The sequence below is a fragment of the Brachyhypopomus gauderio genome, chromosome 4 (assembly GCF_052324685.1).
Source record: "Brachyhypopomus gauderio isolate BG-103 chromosome 4, BGAUD_0.2, whole genome shotgun sequence".
NCBI lineage: Eukaryota > Metazoa > Chordata > Actinopteri > Gymnotiformes > Hypopomidae > Brachyhypopomus > Brachyhypopomus gauderio.
Genome location: NC_135214.1, coordinates 32,353,471 through 32,374,283, shown reverse-complemented (window position 1 = coordinate 32,374,283; position 20,813 = coordinate 32,353,471). Strand labels below are relative to the sequence as shown.

Sequence of the window (20,813 nt, the reverse complement as noted above, 5' to 3'; positions counted from 1 at the left end):
TGAACTAACTGTTGTATAATTGGCGAATAATCATTTAGTGTTAGAAGGGGAGGGACAACTGTGAATTTTGATTGGACATAAATTTAAGTAGATTTCTCGATGGGACCAATTAGGTTTACAAATTTATATTGTAATTCATTGGCCCTTTGGCGAGCTACTCGGAAAGGGGTGGCGAGCTACTGGTAGCTCGCGAGCGACGTGTTGGAGACCCCTGTTCTAGAGAATGACGGAAGATAATGGTATGAGCACCTATCGCAGGCCGCGTAATGAGAACGGAACGTTAATCGCCGGCGTCTCCACCCTGTTGATGGAGGTGAGCAGATCTGCAGTAGGCTGGCGGGTGGGTGGATGGTGGGTGGGACTCACCTCTCCACTAGCTGCTTGTATCGAGGGATTTCTCTGGCATACAGGAGCTTATTTACAGGGGAGTCCTAAAGAGCAAAAGGGAACACATATGACAGACCTGCAGACACACTCACAGCCCCAGACCCTGGTCTGCAGACACACTCACAGCCCCAGACCCTGGTCTGCAGACACACTCACAGCCCCAGACCCTGGTCTGGAGACACACTCACAGCCACAGACCCTGGTCTGGAGACACACTCACAGCCACAGACCCTGGTCTGGAGACACACTCACAGCCACAGACCCTGGTCTGCAGACACACTCACAGCCACAGACCCTGGTCTGCAGACACACTCACAGCCACAGACCCTGGTCTGCAGACACACTCACAGCCACAGACCCTGGTCTGCAGACACACTCACAGCCACAGACCCTGGTCTGCAGACACACTCACAGCCACAGACCCTGGTCTGCAGACACACTCACAGCCACAGACCCTGGTCTGGAGACACACTCACAGCCACAGACCCTGGTCTGGAGACACACTCACAGCCCCAGACGCTGGTCTGCAGACACACTCACAGCCCCAGACGCTGGTCTGCAGACACACTCACAGCCCCGGACGCTGGTCTGCAGACACACTCACAGCCCCGGACGCTGGTCTGCAGACACACTCACAGCCACAGACCCTGGTCTGCAGACACACTCACAGCCACAGACCCTGGTCTGCAGACACACTCACAGCCACAGACCCTGGTCTGGAGACACACTCACAGCCACAGACCCTGGTCTGGAGACACACTCACAGCCACAGACCCTGGTCTGCAGACACACTCACAGCCACAGACCCTGGTCTGCAGACACACTCACAGCCACAGACCCTGGTCTGCAGACACACTCACAGCCACAGACCCTGGTCTGCAGACACACTCACAGCCACAGACCCTGGTCTGCAGACACACTCACAGCCACAGACCCTGGTCTGCAGACACACTCACAGCCACAGACCCTGGTCTGCAGACACACTCACAGCCACAGACCCTGGTCTGCAGACACACTCACAGCCACAGATCCTGGTCTGCAGACACACTCACAGCCACAGACCCTGGTCTGCAGACACACTCACAGCCACAGACGCTGGTCTGCAGACACACTCACAGCCCCAGACGCTGGTCTGCAGACACACTCACAGCCCCAGACGCTGGTCTGCAGACACACTCACAGCCCCAGACGCTGGTCTGCAGACACACTCACAGCCACAGACCCTGGTCTGGAGACACACTCACAGCCACAGACCCTGGTCTGCAGACACACTCACAGCCACAGACCCTGGTCTGCAGACACACTCACAGCCACAGACCCTGGTCTGCAGACACACTCACAGCCACAGACCCTGGTCTGCAGACACACTCACAGCCACAGACCCTGGTCTGGAGACACACTCACAGCCACAGACCCTGGTCTGCAGACACACTCACAGCCACAGACCCTGGTCTGCAGACACACTCACAGCCACAGACCCTGGTCTGGAGACACACTCACAGCCACAGACCCTGGCCTGCCTACTCTGGCATAAAATTTCATCCTTGCTTTGGTAATCATCCAAAACTTTCCAAGTTTTGAAAATTGACAACGTACTAGGACAGTGGATTTCTTTTCACATCCTAAACTTACAATGCTGGCTGTTGTGATAAGAACAGGAGAGAGTGTATCCATAGTCAGTCGTCCCCTCTAAAGGAGGGATTATCACTATATAAGCAGCTGTTATGGTTTATTCCTTTCATCAGCATTTTTTCTCTCTCCCGTTCCTCCTTCAGTCTCCAGCCTGAGTGCCCAGAGCCACGAGTGCCCACTGAGAGCCAGGGTTACTGGGTTAATTAACTCTGGCTCCAGCCTGAGGGGTTAATCACCATACTGACCCGTCCCACTTTGTGCTCGGAGGTGGTGCAGGAGTCGATGAAGGTCTGAGCAATGACTGAGAGGACGGCATCCACGCTGTCCGTCACCTGCACGTCGAACACGAACTGCGGGTTCTTCAGAATGTTCACCCAGAAACGCAGAGGCAAGCTGAAAGAGAATGGGAGTGGTCAGAGGGAGGGGAGTGGTCAGAGGGAGGGGTAGAGAGAGAATGGGAGTGGTCAGAGGGAGGGGTAGAGAGAGAATGGGAGTGGTCAGAGGGAGGGGTAGAGAGAGAATGGGAGTGGTCAGAGGGAGGGGTAGAGAGAGAATGGGAGTGGTCAGAGGGAGGGGTAGAGAGAGAATGGGAGTGGTCAGAGGGAGGGGGAGGGAGAGAATGGGAGTGGTCAGAGGGAGGGGGAGGGAGAGAGAGGCAGAAAAATGGAGAGTCATTATTATTATTAGTAGAAAGATGACATTATTACTGCTTAACCCAGAACAAAGAAACGTGCTTCACTGGATTTTACACTACACCAGTTCATTTCTGCTGGCCCTCATAACACAGTGACATGCATGTGCTGGTGTGTTCACTGGCACCTATTGGTTTTCCAGATGTGCACAGTTTCCGGGTCATCGATGCCGTGCTTCTCCGCCATGTCGTCCAGGAAATCGAAGAAAAACCTGACGGCGATGGGGGCGGGGCGCTTGGTGCTCAGGATGGCCACGAAGACGTCGTCCACAAACTTCTGCAGCGTGCCCTGGAACCAGAATAAAGCACGCACAGCAGAGGTGACGCTAGAGCAGGTCCCATACTGCACGGTGTGTGTGTGTGTGTGTGTGTGTGTGTGTGTGTGTGTGTGTGTGTGTGTTTTGGCAAGGCACCTTCATGGACAGCAGTCTGGTGAGGTAGATCTCGGGGATAGCTTTGGCCCTCTCCCTCTCCCTCATGCTGCTCTTCCTGTGTTTGGGGATCTCGGGGTCCTCGCTGGACTTCACCAGGTGCCACAGACGCACACCCTCCTCCTCCTCGCCCTCCAGCATGGGCGTCTCTACGGTGACCGTGGGAAAACGGCACAGGAAGCAAGAGTGAGGGAGGGGCCAGTGGTGGAGGCGGAGCGTGGACAGGGGGCGGGGCGCTCGGCATGCTTCGCTACGGGCAGGATGGGGTCAGGCTCAGTGGAGGTCAAACTCTGGTTTGTAATGTCTTGTTCCCATCTACCCTCAGTGCTGTGCACATCTGTGGACTCATGGAGATTAGAGTGGCCATTTCTCAGTGGTCATTTTGGCACTACCCCAGCACAAATGGTCAGCTGTTATTCAGGACTGTGAATCAGTGTTGTACCAGGTGCGGGTTCCCGCTGGTTGACACTGGGAGGAGAGGTGGAGTGGAGTTGGGGCGGAGCTAAGCGTGCCCTTTACCTGTGCGTGTCACTGCAGGGGGAGGGGCTACCTTTCCCCTGCTCCAGCCAAGTCGAGCTACATAATGGTGACTCATATGATAGTGACTACCCAAAACTGCTGGCCACTGCCTCCGAGAAATGCACAATTTGTCACCGTCGCTATGAAATGAATGCTAATGAAAAACGCAGCATGGAGCTGCATGTTAAGTTACTATTTTTTCCTTGTTATTCTAGGTAAGACTGTATTGAGGGCAGTCTGAAGAGTCAGAGAGGCTCATGGGAAGGTTTTAGTCCCACTGCTGGACCCAATTCTAACCAATAGCTGCTCCTCTTCCCTGAGCTGAATTAAAATAGAGGAGACACGAGTCCAGGTAAGGTCGCACCCCTGCCGCCCCAGACCAGGTCGAGCTGATCTAGGATCAGTGCGTGTGGAGCTTACTCTCTCCAGTCTGGTAGATCTGATTAACGCCCGTGATGCCAGAACTCTGTGAGCGAGGAATGAGTGCCACTGTAGCTCCATCTGGCACCTGGAGAAGAAAAGGGGAGATCAGACACAGCTGGGAGATATCAGACACAGCTGGGAGATATCAGACACAGCTGGGAGATATCAGACACAGCTGGGAGATATCAGACACAGCTGGGAGATATCAGACACAGATGGGAGATATCAGACACAGATGGGAGATATTAAGACACAGATGGGAGAAGTTGCAGAGACAGAGATCGGACAGAGAGAGAGAACAGACTCCACAAACAGATCAATTTCAATTTAAATCAAATCAAAAGACTCCCATCAGACAAGGACCTGAATGAAACACCTGCCTCGCTGAAATGTTCAAAACTTTCCTTTCAAGTTCTTGTAATCAAAAGTGATGGGAAAGCAGCCCAAACTGACATGACAGATTTCCTCCCTCCCGTCTCCTCATGCAGTAAACAAGAAAATTGGACACAAATGTTCAATGATTTTATTATCAGCCTGTAATGTAGCTAGGCAGGCACTCTTAGCTGTGCACAGGAAATGGAACGGCATTTAAAAAAAACCAAAAGTATTTCTGACAGAAACAAATGAGCAGTCCGTGCACGAGCGCCGTAAAACCCGTAATTACACGCCGGCAAGCAGAAAGTCGGGGCGCACTTGAAGGCAGCATTAGTGCTCCAGTAGGTGAGGTGTGACTCACCTTGTAGTGCTGCAGAGTGTTGAGCCTCTTCCAGTGACCCTGTGCGATGGCCGTGACATCATCGTCGGACAGGGTCAGGTGACCCGCCTGCCCCGATCTCCACTCTGTGAAAGCGAAACGTGGGCGAAAATAATAACCTCCATTACAGCGAGCACAGCAGTCAGCGCGGGGGCATGACTACACCAGCAGACGAAGGCTCCAAAACTCTACAGAATTGTCCAATTAAACTCCATAACTTAATGAGCATTAATGTTTTGGGTTTGGGGCCCTAGGCATGGATTAACCCTAGGTTTGGACTACACTGTGCATCATCTTTTAGGGTAGGTGAATGGGAAACTGCTTTTTAGTGTGTCAGTACTCCTGAGAGTCCATGCAAAACACCACAGCACCGAAGGAGCTTTTCCCGTGGTGTTGGCTGTTTTCATGGTGATGAGGTTGGCCGTGACAGGATGCCGTACCGAGGTCCAGAGAGTCTGCCGAGGGCCTCTGAGAAAACGGAGCTCCTTTGTAGATCTGGTCCAGGATCTTGTCTTTCACCTGCGTGATGGTGTCCGTGTCCAGAACCTTAACAGGACAGGGCTGGACTTCCACACCACTCTTAACCAGCACCGTCAGAGTCTGAGAAACCAACACAGTGCCACACACAATGAGGAGGTGGAGACAGAGAGGGAGGGAGGGAGGTGGAGGAAGTGAGGGAAGAGATGAAGGGCAAAAAACAACAAACAAAAAAAACACCAAAGAGAAAAGAGAGTAAGAATGCTAATGTTCTCTAATATCTCCGTGGCCCAGACTTTCTCAAACAAACAGTGAGTCACAGAGGTACAGGGCTGGTGAGAAGCAGGCGTTATCTGCCTTCTTTATGACCCAGTATTCCAGCACCGCTGTCTGAACCAATCAAAGCAAATCCAGTTTTATGGCAGGGACACAGCAATAGCACTGTATCACACCAACAACACGAGAATGTGCAAACAACTAGCACTAGTGTAACGTCTGAGACACAGGGAGGGAGAGACAGAGAGAGAAACAGACACAGCTCTCACCATAGAGCAGTAGTCTATGTCCTCTCGGAGCAGGTGGCTGTCGTTAAGGGTGCGTTTGGCTTTACCCGTCACTGCGTCCACGGGGCCCTTATCCACCTGGTACTTTATGGCCCTGAACAACATATACAGGGGCTCACCTGCCACCTCCTACACACACACACACACACACACACACACACACACACACACACAACCTGGAACTCGTGTCTTTGTTTTTTGGCAGTGATAAAGCACAGCATTAGAGCTCAGTGGGCCGGCGGCACGGCGTGCTAACAGAAGAGGTTGCGAACCCGTCACACTGCTGTACCTTCAGGAAAGAGTAGAGACAGATGGACATCCAGTTGGTGAGCATCTTCTCCACCACCGTCTCCGTCCTGCACAAACACATAAGGAGAAAATGTCAAAAAATCCATCAATCATTCTGTTTAGAAAATCAACAACCAGTCCCAGTGGGACGCGGGCGAGCTACAACAGAGGTCACGGCGGGGTCGTGGTTCGTACCTGCGCAGCATCAGTTTGGGGTTCTTGGCAACGTACTGCTGCACAAGGTCTCCCAGCAGGGTCTTCATGACGTCGGTGAAGTACTGCAGTTTATCGTGGAGCGTCATGGTGAGCAGGGAGGCCACGTAGCCGCGGTCGCGCTGGGAGAAGTTCTGCTGTTCCTCCAGCGTGTGGATGAACTGCAACACCACCAACACGCAGCATCCTTCAAGACTAACCGCCACAAAGCCTGGAAGCCATTTACTTTTCTAACTGCATTCATCTTCGTTCGCAAGATCACTGAGGCCTTTTAACGTGGGCCTCACGTCGAGTGTGTCACAAGGCCAAGGTAACGATTTGGACCGATTTAATGGAGCGCTTCACATCGCTGATTCCGAGTCAACCATTCACAGCCTAGTCTATGACTTTTAGAAGTGAACAAAACCGCCGAAAGTCTTTATAAGGATTTCGGAAACCCAGACGCTGGCCTTTGGACTGCAGCGTCCCGCTTTCGCGTCGAGAGCCTGGCTGACTCTAGCCATGAGCGGACACAATTCTTTGGCAGCACAAAAGCCCGGTGCACTTTCACCACAGCAACTCCCGCCAAGAATTCCACGAGCATCGTGTCATAAAGGAAATGAAACACACATTCACATAAACACCTTCCGTCGGATTCGAAAATGTGGGTAAATACTTAAAAATGTATGAAAACTGGAGCCTGAATTTTGGGGTTTTTGTCAGTTTTATCATCAATAAGTCAGCGAGAGGGAGGGTTGAATGCAGCGCACTACGCCAACAAAACACGAGCTCTCTCCTTCAGTCTCCACTCCTCTTTCAGTCAGACATGAATAGGGAAAAAAAAAAGCTGTTTGTGCTGCTGGCTGCTGTTTGCTCTCTAAGGCAGTCGAACGGATCCAAGCGTACGTGCGAGGAAACAAGGCGAGACCCGTTAAACCAAAAAACGATGACCCGTGTTTAAGAAACCCCTCTGCAGAGAACCACAACACATCTGAATGTGCAGCGTCCTGCAAAATCCAATCTGATTAACCAAAGAACAACATGGGATCGTTGGAAATGCAAAAAGCTTGAAAGCACTGATTTAATTTTGTTTTGTATTTTTGGTTTTCTGGATGCCCAGTGTATTAAGCAAATAAGGGGCCAGTTTAAGGTGATGGTTAAAATAAACTCGCTGTTTAAATGGACCCCAAAGGCTGTTTTACATCCTGCCCTTTCTTTGGTTTCTTTGTCGGTCTTTGCCAGTTGCCCCCCCCCTCTATCTACGTCTTGGCACAACAGCTACCAGTCTGGGAGGGTGAGGGCTGGCACAGCCTGGCACACTCTGGCACACGCGGCCCTCTGCCACACGTGCGGTTCCATCGTCTTGTTGAGCTATTAAGGCAACATGCACATTCTGTGCACACCAAGTGCACATTCTGTGTATCTGACCCAACGGGCACCTGTGATTGGGCCAGCACTGGTCCGGATAGGCATGGAGAGTAACCAAGCCTTCCCCGACAGCCAATGACGGCGTCCGCTTTTGTCCATGGGTGGCTGTGGTGTTAAATTCAGTGCCCAGTTGATAGGACAGACGTTTCTAAGCCAATTACACAACCAGACGTTCAGTCTGTAACACTTGGCCCGGGTGTGGGTGCGGAAGGCAGAGAGTGTTGGACTCACGCGCGTTAGGAAGAGTCTGTTGTTCAGCAGGTTGTTGAGCTGGGCCAGGCCCTGCTCCACCGTCTGTCGGCGAGACTCCGGCAGGTCCAGGTTCTGGCTCAGTGGCGCCCCTCTCTGACCAGGGAAGAATATGCGTTCTGCGTACGTGCGGTAGTCCAGGAATGGTATGCCTGGACCACCCACGTCACTGCTCAAGTCCATCATCTCAGTCATGAGGTCTGTGTCCAAAGAGAAGAGACTGAACTCAGGTAACACACATCATCAACATACCAAAAACAGTGTCACTGTGTGTGTGTGTGTGTGTGTGTGTGTGTGTGTGTGTGTGTGTGTGTGTGTGTGTGTGTGTGTGAGAGAGAGAGAGAGAGAGAGTAACAAACCTGTGAACTCCTTCCGGCACTGGTCTCCAACATTAATTTCCAGAGTTTCCAGCTGAACCAGAACCTTCTTGTAGTCTCTCATTGCCTGCTTACTCTTCCTCCTACACACAGTACTCAAAGTCATCATCATCATCAATTTAAGCTAGTTAGTCTCACAAACAAATGAAGTCAAAACAACTAGATGCAAATACAGAGCAGGGCAGCATCACCCCTGGAGTGCTCCAGCCTGCATCACCCCTGGAGTGCTCCAGCCTGCATCAACATTCATCAACTAAATCCTAAAGCATTTGATGAGCTGAGGTGCCTTAATCACATGGAATCACCCAAGACTGGGAGGCCCGTGTGCACATGTACGGTCCGAGGAAGATGGATGCTGGTATGTGGATATGCTGACGGACATCCGGTACCTGTACATGAGGATGATGACGAGGACGACGAGCACAACCACGGCGGCACCGGCCGCCAGCCCCACCTGGGCCTCCAGGGGCACCGGGGAGTGAGACCCACTGTCGTACTGCACCGAGCCCAGTGTGAACTCCAGCCCGCCCATCAGCACCTGGGAGAGACATGCACGCGCAAACAAGCACGCATGACGAAGGAAACATGTTTCATTTCAAGTAATTGCATCAGCAAGCATCCAGTCACAACCTGCCACCCACACACACACACTATGCGTGGTTTAGAATGAAAAGTATGAAGCAGGCGCGTGAGCAGGGTGGGGCGGCTCCCGACCCCCTCACCTTCAGGATGGGGAGGTCCGCGTGGTCCACGCCGAGCGGCTGCTCCACAGGAGGTTCGCAGTAGAGGTGGGTGTCGTCCAGGGTCTTCACATCACACTCCTGATCTCCCAGGCGGGCCACCACCTCCTCCCTGCTCATAGCCAGAGTCATACCTTTCCCCTGCAAAGGAAACGGATCAGGCCATCAGACGTTCCCCCTCGATGCCACGCCAACATCAGACACTGAAATCTGGTGCTCTTACAAAGTGGGTCGAGGGGCCAGCCCTCCTTGTCAAGGCTACAAAGTTTCGTCTGAACAGCTATTTAAAGACAGAAAGCCAGTAATTTACTTGAAAACTGTGATTTTCCCAGTGAACAGTTCATTTGAAACGGGAGTGCAATTACTTAAGTCACTTTCATAGTTTTCTTAGGAGAGAATTCACAAGTGCGGTTTTTAATGTTTTAGGAGAGACACCTTACGCAAGTGAGGGGTTCAGTATTCTGAAGTTTGTCAGCTGCATCAAGAAAACTTCATCAAATCAACAGCTGGGCCTCAAATATATAACAAACATCATTTTCAGGACCTTGAGCTGTACAGCACATACTGCAAACCACAGTCCTCAAGGTCTTCAGCGCACTCACACAGCCACATGTGCACAATCATATTCCTACCACAACACCAGCATCACAAGACACCGTCTTCTGATACCACAGATACTATTTTTTATTTATGATCAAGTAAAAACGCTTTTTTGTGCATTTTTAAAGGTTTTTGCCCTCAGACTTTATAAGAACATGTTTCTTATGCAGTTCACATAAACTGCAGGTGATCTGGGATGTTCTTTTCAGCTGAAAGGGCTTTGATGCTGCTTCTTCTGGGGTCTGGGGTAAAGAAACCAAGAGTGTCCTGACGCAGACCAAGACTCTGATCTACTGGCGCAGTGATGCATCAGTCTGCAGTCCAATCCATCAGTGGGCCAATCCAAATGAAACTCCAAGCTCATCTTTAATTACGGAGCGCCAAGGGTTGAAAGTGGTTGTTTAATATTACACATGCAACAGGTAGAAAAACTGTACAGATAACGCTTCTGCTGAAAAGATGTTTACAAAACACTGTTTAGAATTAGTTTTTACTCTTTATTTTTCTCTTATTTTACTCTTATCATAGTTTTTACACTTTTTTGCCATGGGTAGAGGCTTTCAGAAGCACAACTGCTCGGGCTAGTCTAAAGTACTATTCCCATTTGCTTGTTGTGACCGTTTTCCCAGAATGCCTTGCGTTTGATGAGGCCCACCTCCACAGCGAGGACTCCCCCAGGTTTGAAGCGGATGGGAGAGTGCTGGTCCTCCCGGTTCAGCGGGTACAACTCCGGGTCCGGCTGATACGTGAAGGGCACGTCCCTGATGCGCTCAAAGTCCACGTGCACGTTGTCCATCTCGAACCACACCCTGACCACACGAGACCCCTGCGGCGCTGACGGACTCGGACAAATCATCTGAGTGGAACTGACACTACCACAGAGAGCTTTCCTCTGAGAGAGAGAGAGAGAGAGAGAGAGAGAGAGAGGTGGTAGGCAGGAAAAGAAGAGCAGAGAAAAATAAATGTACAGAAAGAGGAAAAGAAAAGAGATCAGATGATTTGAGGTAACCATAGAGGAAAAAAATGCCAGTCCACATGAACAATAAATCCAATAGAACTATAAATCCAATAACTTAAGGTCTGAATATCACTTTAAACCGCCCGTCTCAAATAATATACAATTTAAAGTGTGAAAAGTGTGAATCTCAGGCTGAGCAATGAATGAGCATTTGCACCCCGAGTCTAAAGTGGCCTGCTGCATTATTTCTGCTGTGTATTCCAAGCATTCGCCAAAGGGGGGGGGGGGGGGGGGGGGGGGGGGTGCTCTACCGTTGCCATGGTGCTGTTGAGGAGAATGTTCCGGGCCGAGACGTGACTGAATCGTCGTTGCCGGACAGCAACGCTCCCCACCACCTCAAAGAGGACGGCCATCATGGGCTGCTGGACCACATCTAGGTTCTGCCCGGATACAGTTATATTACGTCCACCCCTGCAGCAACAAGAAACAGACCAGTGGTCAGCTCAGGTGAAGACGACAATTAAGCAGCACAACGCTTACGAACACAGCATGAATCAACAGACAGGCGACCCCCACGACCCCCTTTACACACGGCAACTAGAGTTGCAGTGGTGACCGCCGGTCGACAACTTCCCAGTTCACCTCACAAGAATGTCTAAGAGACAAACCACGCAACCCAAATATCTTAGGTGCCATTATAAATGAGTCTTACCCATAGAAGCTCTCAGCAGGGGTGGCGTCCTTGATAACCGGGTCCTCCATATAATGAAAGACAACATCACCCACAATCCTCTTTGCTTTCAGTCCGAACAGCACGCTGACAGAAACCTCTGTGGTTTGGTTTGAGTAGCTGGTGCGGCAGACCAGCTGTGTGTCAGTCACTGGGTCCACTCTGCAACATTAATAGACAAACAGCATTTTACAAGCTGACTGCCCATATACAGCAAATAAATGTTTTATATACATTTATAGCAGGACTTGTCTAATGTATTACTCGCAAAAGATATAATCAACTTTAAATCGAAGAAACCTCGAGAAGGCTGGCCAATCGTTTCCTCGAACACCTTCGGACCGTCAGGATTAAGGATTTGTCGTTTGCAATGGTGAAGCATTTTAATACTAATGGACACTGAATTAATGACACATCTGTTTACATTGCCAGTTGTGGCTACAGCAGCAGTGATAGATAGTGAACTGATGAGCACTCTTGGGAGTTCAGAACTCCATGGAATGAATGTAATGAGCTCAACTTCAGCTGATGACAGACCTCTGTCTGAAACATCCTGCTGCTCTCGAAACATTGCGTACTTCACTACAGTTTTTAAAATCCTGCACCTGCACCCCATGTCCTGTACCCCACCTTGCTAAAAACACCAATGCAGTATAAACAGTGACAGCGTGTGAAAACTTTAGTTTATAGTGTTTGGAAACATTACACAGCCAAGTGGGTGAGGTGCCTAGCACACGGAGCTCTGTGCTGTAGACCTGATGTGGATAGTGAGACAGTCTCTCTCCACGCTGCAGTGAGACAGGCTCTCTCTGGGTGGGGGTGTTACAGCATCTCGGGGCGGGGGGGCGGCCGTACTTACATGCGGCAGGGCTGAGAGCCCACGAAGGCCTGCAGGTCCGTGCTGAGACCCGTGAGGAGCTGCGAGCCGTACACGGTGAGCCTGGTGCCCCCTGCCATGGGGCCCTTGCTGGGGGAGATGTGCGTCAGCTGGGGGTTTTGGTAGGTGAAGGTGTGCTTAGAGTAGCCTGGCTCAGAACCGCCCACCATCACCACCACGGGGCCACGGGTCAGCGGTGGGGCCGGCTGGAGCTCACACACAATCCTGAGATGCACGCACACACACACACAGACACACACATATTAATGCAACATTAAACCATCCTTGAACATATCCTCAATTTTTAATTAGGTACAGTCGTTAATGAGTTATTAGCTATAAGCACTGCGGAGTTATTAAAGTCTCAGAGGCCGCCGCGTGAGAAGCGTACTGGGTGGAGATACGGTAGGCCTGGGCCAGTGGCCTGCACGTCACGCCGGCCACGGTCACCCCCTCCTGGATGTCCCGGAAACGCTGACCCAGGTTGGAGCCCAGCACGGTGAGCTGGGTACCACCCTCTAGAGGACCCGTCAGTGGATGGACCTGAACACGAACACACACACACACACACGCACGCACACGCACACACACGCACGCGTATGTAAATCTAGAAACATGAAAACGTACGCTTAAATGGTCACGTGAAGCATGAATGTGTGGGGAGTGCAGTCCGGAGTGCACATGTGTTAATTTAAACAGACCACTCGAAGGTGGAGTGTGGAAATACGCAGCATGAAGCAGCGTGTGACCACGCAGGACCGCACACACACGTGTTAGTGTAGTGTAAACAGGTGTCTTATATACAGTAGTAATGATGGCGTAAACGGAGCTTCAGTATTAAGTGACAGGAGTACGCATGTATAAATAAGGCTGCATGTGCAAAGATTTGTGTGCGTGTTTGTGCTTGTGTGTGTGTGTGTGTGTGTGTGTGTTTTTAGTCTGCCAGCAATAAGAGGCAAGGGACAAGTAAAAACCGTGATATAGGTCCATAATAAGTACCATGGGACGTGTGTGTGCACGTGTGTCTCATCTCTGTTTGTTAGCAGTGCACCATGGTAATAAGTGCCGAGGGACATGCAAATGTCTGTGTGTGTGTGTGTGTGTGAGAGAGAGAGAGAGTGTGATGCATTCACAAGCACATATGCATCTCTATAATAAGCAGTAGTAGGGAGGTGTGTGTGTGTGTGTGTGTGTGTGTGTGTGTGTGTGTGTGTACCTGAGTGATAAGGGGGGGAGGGCAGGCGTCACTAATAGCCCTGAAGCAGGACTGGTTGAAAACGCATCCTGGGACGTCTCCCCCACACCACACACAGCCATACTGGTCCGATACAGCACGACACTGGCTGCAGTCAGACTGTCCCACAGAGCAATCATACAGCTGCACTGTATAACACACACACACACACACACAAAAGTAAAAAAAAACACCACCACACCGCAAGACAAAATATGCATTCTACCAACTTGGTCAGATGATAGGAAGTGATGTCAGTAGGGTCAGAGGTCGGGCTCTTACAGCGGAGGTGTGGTGCCGAGTCTATGCGTTGAGATCCCCTCTGCAAGTACACTGGGGCCAGGTACTCCAACTGCTTTACCCTGTATCGAAACTGAGGACACACACACACACACACACACACACACACACACACACACACACACCACACACACACAAAATCTCAGTAGTGAAACAAAACAAAAAGCTACAGATTTAACCTGCATTAGCATGTGTGACTCAGCTCGGCAGTGAGCAGCCAGGCACTTGAGGAGCAGTGTGAGGTGCACGTGTGTGTGTGTGTGTGTTGAACGGCATTACCTGGTGGCTTGCACACTTGAATACGTGTGTGCCTGTTTCTCCACGCCTGACCAGTGTGGCTGCTAAAAGCAGCTCCAGACCCTCGATCACCACCACACACTGGTAGTCTTCCTGATCCTGCGCGCGCGCACACACACACACACACACACACACAAACACACACACACAATGAAAATACTGTACTGCAATTATACTGAGAAATCATGCTCAGTAAATAAACACACACTGATGAGTTACAGTTGTTCTGATTAACCGGATCACATGAAAATGAAGCATCAACGGAACAATCTGGAATGTCTGAGATGAGTCACCCTCAGCACACAATCAAGCGTTTGTGAGAAACATCAGGGCTGTAAAGGCCAAATGTGTACCAACACGCAGGGAGCACAGACGAAGAGACAGACACGGGTCCTCATGTGGGAGGGGCTTGGTCAATAAAGAATAAACAAGTACAAACACCATCGTCTGACCTCAAATATGTCCAGGTTCCTGCCCTGCAGTGACAGCTGCGTGTCCAACCCCACTGGGATTAGTGGAGAACTTTCCAAAGCCCACACGCAGGGACAGGAGTCTGCTCCACGGGGAGTCACGCCATGGGGCTCCTGGCACGCACACACACACACACACACACACACACACACACACACACACCATGTGCAAACAAGATTAGGTTGACTTCAGTAAAAACTGAAATGGCCAAGTCTGCAGAGGAGAACGGTCCACTCCTCACAGCCTCCCTGTCTCATTTTTCCTTGTATCATTTTCATTTCAATTACATACAGAAGTCGTTCGGTACACATCAGAGACGGGGGCAGAGACAGAGAGCGAGAACGTGTGTGTGTGTGTGTGTGTGTGTGTGTGTGTGTGTGTGTGTATGTGTGTCTCACTCTGCTGTTGTAGATGATGTGCTGTTGGGGACAGCTGCCGTTGTGAGTGCAGAGTTCATCTCGAGGACACCAGTGACACGGCCACGCACTACTCACACATGCCATGCACCTGCAGTGCCAAAAATGACATTAACACACATAATATGTCACACACCTGCGGCAAAGGGATCCCATTTAGACACACATGCACGCACGCACACACACACACACACACACACACACACCCTGCAGCACCAGCTATCCAATTACACATTCAAACAAAGAGAAAATGACTGGTTTCAAATGTACTCCTGCAGTTAAATTTACTCTTTCAGTGGTAGATTTGATCCACTCTATATCAACACCAGTTCTCACACTCTGTGCACAGAGCTTTGACTGAACTGCCAGAAGACAAGAAAATCTTTTTGTTCATCCTTCACGTGTCACTGTGCACGTGTTCACGTGCGTGCCCTTACGGTGAGGTAGCGTTGAGTCGGCCCACGGCATTGCAGTCAAAAAAGGTGATGTTGGTGTGAGAGATGGTCACTTTGCCGAACATCAGGGCCACCTTCAGAGTCATGTGATCTACAGAGAGAGGGGACGAGGTCCAGCAGTCAGAGCAGACACAGCACAGAAACAACGCACCACAGGAACTTGTGTCTCTTCTGACGACCGGTCTCCCTTTATGGCAGCGTCCCGCTCTCACTCGCCCCGCGCAGCTGACGAAAGACTCGGAAATCAGAGGATGATTTAAATCTGCTGCGTTCGGGTGGCGGATGGAGAGCGCCGGTCCCAGTCTGGGCTCCTCCGAGCCGCTCGGCACCACAAGACCGGTCGAACGAAACAGGATGTCCGCGAGCGGTGACAGCGTTTGTGAAACCGTATGATGGAAATCCGAGCGCGTGTTGCTGGCTCTGGGCTAGGACTTTACCTTCAGGAACAGACTGAAGCGTACACGCTATTTGAGGTTCATCACTGCTGATGCCGGCATGAGTTTCAGAAAAACATAACTTTGGGCTCCATGTGTGGGTTTTATGGAATTTAATTAATTTCCAAAATAAGCCTCATAGCTTAGAAACGTGGATATGTAACCTTCATTTATGGAAATGCCTCGTTTATAAGCTTGGATCGTGTTTAAATTATGTGCAAAAGTTTCATATATCTTGTCCACTTTTAGACACAATTTAGACAGAGGAATAAAAAAAAATACCAAGCTTATAATGGCGTTATAATGACGGTTATTTCTAGAAGGTCAATGTGGTTCACACAGAAAGCAAATCTGTTCCTCAAGTCGGCCGGCGGATTGAAATCGCCTCGGTAACACGAGTTCCGCCCACTCACCGCTGCCCCAAGGGCTCGGGGGGAGGAGCTGCGGAGGGGGCGACTGGCAGGTGATTCTGTTCTCCACGGCGACGGCAGGTCGGGCGGGGAGAGTCCCAAACGCACAGGACAGAGACTCGTTCTGAGACAACGCTGGCAACAGCAGCACCGTGAAAGAGACCTGCGTGAAAGAGAGAGAGAGGGGGAGAGAGAGAAAGAGAGAAAGAGAGAGAGGGAGGGAGATAGAGAGGGAGAGAGGCTGCTCAGACATGTTTGTTACTGCAGCACCTTGCCAAGTCTGCTTCTCTGAATGTTAATTTAGTCGTCGATTTTTCCAGCCAGCGGGGGATGAAAATCGTGTGTATGAGGTTTTTTGTGTATGTGTGTGTGTGCCTGTATGAAAACCCTCAATTTTTCAGGGTGACTACTTCCATGGTAGAACATGGATGGGAGACATTCAGAGAGAGAGAGAGAGAGAGAGAGAGAGAGAGAGAGAGAGAGAGAGAGAGAGAGTGTGTGTGTGAGTGTGTGTGTGAGTGTGTGTGTGAGTGTGTGTGTGAGTGTGTGTGTGAGTGTGTGTGTGAGTGTGTGTGTGAGTGTGTGTGTGAGTGTGAGTGTGCGCGTTTGTGTGTCAGACTGCTGTATCCAGCCGGGTGTGAGTAATGGTTAAATTGGGGTTCGTTGAGGCGGGGGATGTGTCAGACTGTCTTGGACTGACTGACAAGTAATTCCATAACCACTCATTACACTGGTCACCAGCCTAAACACTGACACCACTCTCACTGTAGAGAGGAATGTGGAGAACTAGTGCACAAGCTCCACACCATCATGTCCTGCACATGCCAGTGACCAGACCAGAATCTCCCAATTTAACATCAGGGGGAGGTTTGTCCATAGAGGAAACGCTTTCCACTGGACTTTTTTTTTAACGTAGTGCTGTACCAGTTAAAATCACTCACAAAAGAATGAAAACATGCTGTCGAAAACCTGCCGAACATGCTGAAATGGCACAGTGCTCCCCTCATCCTCTGGGGTGCGGAGGACAGCCCTTATCTCACGTGAGTCACGTGTTCCCGTCAGTCCCGTCCCTCGCTGCGCCGTCAATACACGCATGAAGATAAAGCAGAAAAGCACGGGACTCCTATCCAGCAAATCCCAGCAGCCTAGGAGCCCCCAGGAAAGCCACCCTGACCCTCTGGGTCCTAATGCCCAACCCACACTAAAGACAACTACAACCCTTTCTGTTGTTGCTGTTGATCAGAGATCCTCTGCTAGTGTTGCGCTAGCATGCCTGGGGAGAAGCCAAGATGGAACGATCAGATTTTCTTTCAGCATGAAAAGAACGAATGCGCAAGGACGTGTTTGTGCCTTTGGACCACAGTGAAGCGAACGCGGTGTGATAGGAGGCCCGTCCTGTGAGCTAGCTCTCCGTCACGAGTGCTGACTGCACATCCCTGTAGGCAGGACATAAAGGAATAAAGGAGACATCTTTGCGCCTCTTTCAGTGCGGGCCCAAGCGCGTTTTCTGAACGCTCGCGCGCTCCACACGGCTAAAACATGGCGGGTGGTGTTTGGTGTGCTTCTCTTTTGTAATGATCGAAGCTTTGCACCTCTGCTGGGCCCTCGTGGGCAGGAGCGCTAGGTGGTTCTGGACTGGTGCCAGAATGCCAGGGGGACTTGTGCAGGAGACACAGGGGAGGGTGGAGGAGGTGGGGGCTGGGCAGGACTCCATCACAAAGAAGGAAAAGATGGGGGAGAGCTGGAAGTGTGTGTGTGTGTGTGTGTGTGTGTGTGTAGGGGGAGGGTCTTTCTCCCAAACTTCAATTACTGCAGATCTATATTCAGCCTACTGTAACACATTCCAACCAAGGCGGTGTGTATGGTTGTCGGTGGAGATGTAGACGGGTTGTGCACCTGGGTCTGCTCATATCGGCTCTGGATGGCTGGAACCAGACTCTGGATGGACACACACTGCCGATCCCACCCATAACTCCACAACCAATGGTGAGGCTGCATGTGGCGAACACACTCCTGCTTCCGTGTACACCTGAGTCACACACACACACACACACACACACACCTTTTAATAAAGAGGTCATTGTTCAAAGAACAGACTGATTTTGATCTAACTGGATCAAACGGTTAAATTCAAATGTTGCTTCTGTTAAAAGTGGGATTAGATATAAATAACAGCCTAATAGGTGTGTCAGAAGTACACTGAAACCAAACAATTAGTTAACAGAACAAATGATAAAGAGAGTTTTAGACTCTCCAATGGGGCCGTTAAGGACAGACGTGCCAGTGGATGTACGGTAACATAATACAAGTAATACGAGATCTGTGAACAGCACAATGAAACTGTACCGACATTCACTTCAGTGAAATGACCTACTTCATGGGCGCTGGCCAAGACCACTACAGCTAAAGAGGATGAAAGACTGGAGAGATGGAGAAAGGAGAGGAGGATGAGAGGAGAGGAGGATGAGAGGAGGATGAGAGCATACCTTCCTTCAAGTGAGCACCAGCCACAGTAGGGGTCTCTGACCGACAGACACGAATGACAGTCCAGATGCCTCTCACACTGAGACAGCGGTAGCCTTGTTACCTGGGATGGACACACACACACACACACACACACACACACACACACACACGATTGTCACTCTCGATATCTTAAGCAAAATATCTTAAGTAATGTATGAGCATGATCTGTAATCCTGTACCAGTGTGGGAGTTCCACACACTCCAAACACTTAATCCACATCTCTACACCCTCAGTTCATTTGTATTCATACACTGAGGCTGGATGAAATGGCGTTCAGGGCCAGCAATGGTGGCAACACTGCTGAATTCCTAATCCTCTCAAAGGGTCCAACATGTGACACCATGTGATACCCTATAATCGAAAGTGGTCTGGGCGGTCTAGAATCTTTCATGAAATTCCAGTAAGGATGCACAGATATCGAATTTCTTGGGCTGATATGATATTCAACACTTTGTTTGTGGCCTATTTCCCATATTATCAACAAAAAAAATCACCTATATACACTTTGCAAGTTCAAACTATAATCTATGTTTGATATACAGTGGGTGTAAGATATTAAACTTAATTTTATATACCCATGTACCAGGTAAATCATCACAAATATAGATATATGTTACTATATATGTAAAGAGTTGCATTACATTTTTGTATGTAATGTTAAGTGCTTTTTATGCCTTGAATAGGTGCGAGCATAATAATATAGTTTGTTCTTATTGGCAAAATTTACAGCTGCCCCTAAAGTTATGTCGAGATCATGGCCTGCTCTCGTCTGCTCTACGAGGGTCCTGCTCCTGTCTGCTCTACGAGGGTCCTGCTCCCGTCTGCTCTAGGAGTTACTAAGTCAGTTTCTTGTATAATACTGGTGTTATGACATAGTTCAGCTATTTGAACCTCTATATTGATCAAAAGTCCTCTACACACCTTCCGTTCGGTCAGGACGTAAACGTTGTGTCCCGTCTTGTCCAGCAGCAGATCAGCATTAACAGGACTATCAGTGTCCACCTCCACAGAGTCATAGAGAGCACCTGTCCCATTCACGTGGAGAAACACCTGTACACACACACACACACACACACACAAATGAAGCAATTACCCATCATCTTCAACAGCTCCTGTTTCTTTCAAGTACATCCTTTTAATTGCACATACATAAATGAATTTGCACACACACACACACACACACACACACACACACACACACACACACACACACACACACACACACACACACACACACACACACACACACACACACACACTCTTTAGCAAACACACACGCACACACACAGCATGGGTGCAGTCTCGGCGAGGAGGAGAGTGTTGTCGTGGGGCGTATGGAGATCCAGTTGGGTGCTAGCATGCGGAGATGCGTCTAGCCCGAGGTGCTGAGGGCTGTAAACACGCCGCCTGTTCCGATGGAGAACGTTAATATTTCATTACGCCCTCGAGGAGCTGCAGCTGCTACAACTCCAACCAGTCTACCCACAATGCATCACGGGGGTCTGGCTTCTCTGGAGCCGATGCAGTCCCAGCAGTCCTTACCATAAGAACAAGCCCAGTCATGTCCACAACACACACACACACACACACACACACACACACACATACCTCTACACATACTGGCAAACATGTGTACTAACACACACACACACACAATCTATTCACAAACATGCAAGCGCACCAGTACATGCCAACACATACATTCTCACAACACACACACACACACACACACACACACACACACACGCGCGCGATCACAGCCATCCCTTTGGGCCAGATCGGGCTGACAGCGGGTGGCAGACATCTCACGCAACAAGATGGAAGCACACGGCCACGCACAAACATCCTGTTCCCCCGTTAACACTTACACTCCCGCAGTTCCCCACACAGCAGCCACACACTCCTGCAGCAGCACCCCGCCGCTGCACACACTTAACAGCCATACATCACCAA

At 50.2% G+C, this 20,813-nt stretch overlaps 1 protein-coding gene across 4 annotated transcripts in view; it reads right to left on the bottom strand.

The window, feature by feature from the left end:
• plxnb3 (plexin B3) overlaps positions 1–20,813 on the bottom strand; it is a 52,857-nt gene that overhangs the window by 2,154 nt on the left and 29,890 nt on the right. For all 4 annotated transcript variants that reach the window (XM_077004040.1, XM_077004042.1, XM_077004039.1 and 1 more), the window contains exons 4-32: positions 19,782–19,910; positions 18,820–18,920; positions 18,230–18,362; positions 16,337–16,496; positions 15,472–15,580; positions 15,017–15,125; positions 14,600–14,731; positions 14,130–14,246; positions 13,833–13,923; positions 13,533–13,699; positions 12,708–12,859; positions 12,299–12,541; positions 11,422–11,601; positions 11,021–11,180; positions 10,407–10,643; positions 9,134–9,292; positions 8,801–8,949; positions 8,394–8,494; positions 8,017–8,234; positions 6,361–6,539; positions 6,167–6,233; positions 5,860–6,006; positions 5,278–5,437; positions 4,820–4,923; positions 4,081–4,168; positions 3,124–3,290; positions 2,839–2,999; positions 2,265–2,412; positions 367–431 (exon numbers count right to left, since the gene is read on the bottom strand). In XM_077004040.1, coding sequence (XP_076860155.1) covers positions 367–431; positions 2,265–2,412; positions 2,839–2,999; positions 3,124–3,290; positions 4,081–4,168; positions 4,820–4,923; positions 5,278–5,437; positions 5,860–6,006; positions 6,167–6,233; positions 6,361–6,539; positions 8,017–8,234; positions 8,394–8,494; positions 8,801–8,949; positions 9,134–9,292; positions 10,407–10,643; positions 11,021–11,180; positions 11,422–11,601; positions 12,299–12,541; positions 12,708–12,859; positions 13,533–13,699; positions 13,833–13,923; positions 14,130–14,246; positions 14,600–14,731; positions 15,017–15,125; positions 15,472–15,580; positions 16,337–16,496; positions 18,230–18,362; positions 18,820–18,920; positions 19,782–19,910 — 4,133 coding nt within the window. The remainder of the gene's footprint in view (positions 1–366; positions 432–2,264; positions 2,413–2,838; positions 3,000–3,123; positions 3,291–4,080; positions 4,169–4,819; positions 4,924–5,277; positions 5,438–5,859; positions 6,007–6,166; positions 6,234–6,360; positions 6,540–8,016; positions 8,235–8,393; positions 8,495–8,800; positions 8,950–9,133; positions 9,293–10,406; positions 10,644–11,020; positions 11,181–11,421; positions 11,602–12,298; positions 12,542–12,707; positions 12,860–13,532; positions 13,700–13,832; positions 13,924–14,129; positions 14,247–14,599; positions 14,732–15,016; positions 15,126–15,471; positions 15,581–16,336; positions 16,497–18,229; positions 18,363–18,819; positions 18,921–19,781; positions 19,911–20,813) is intronic.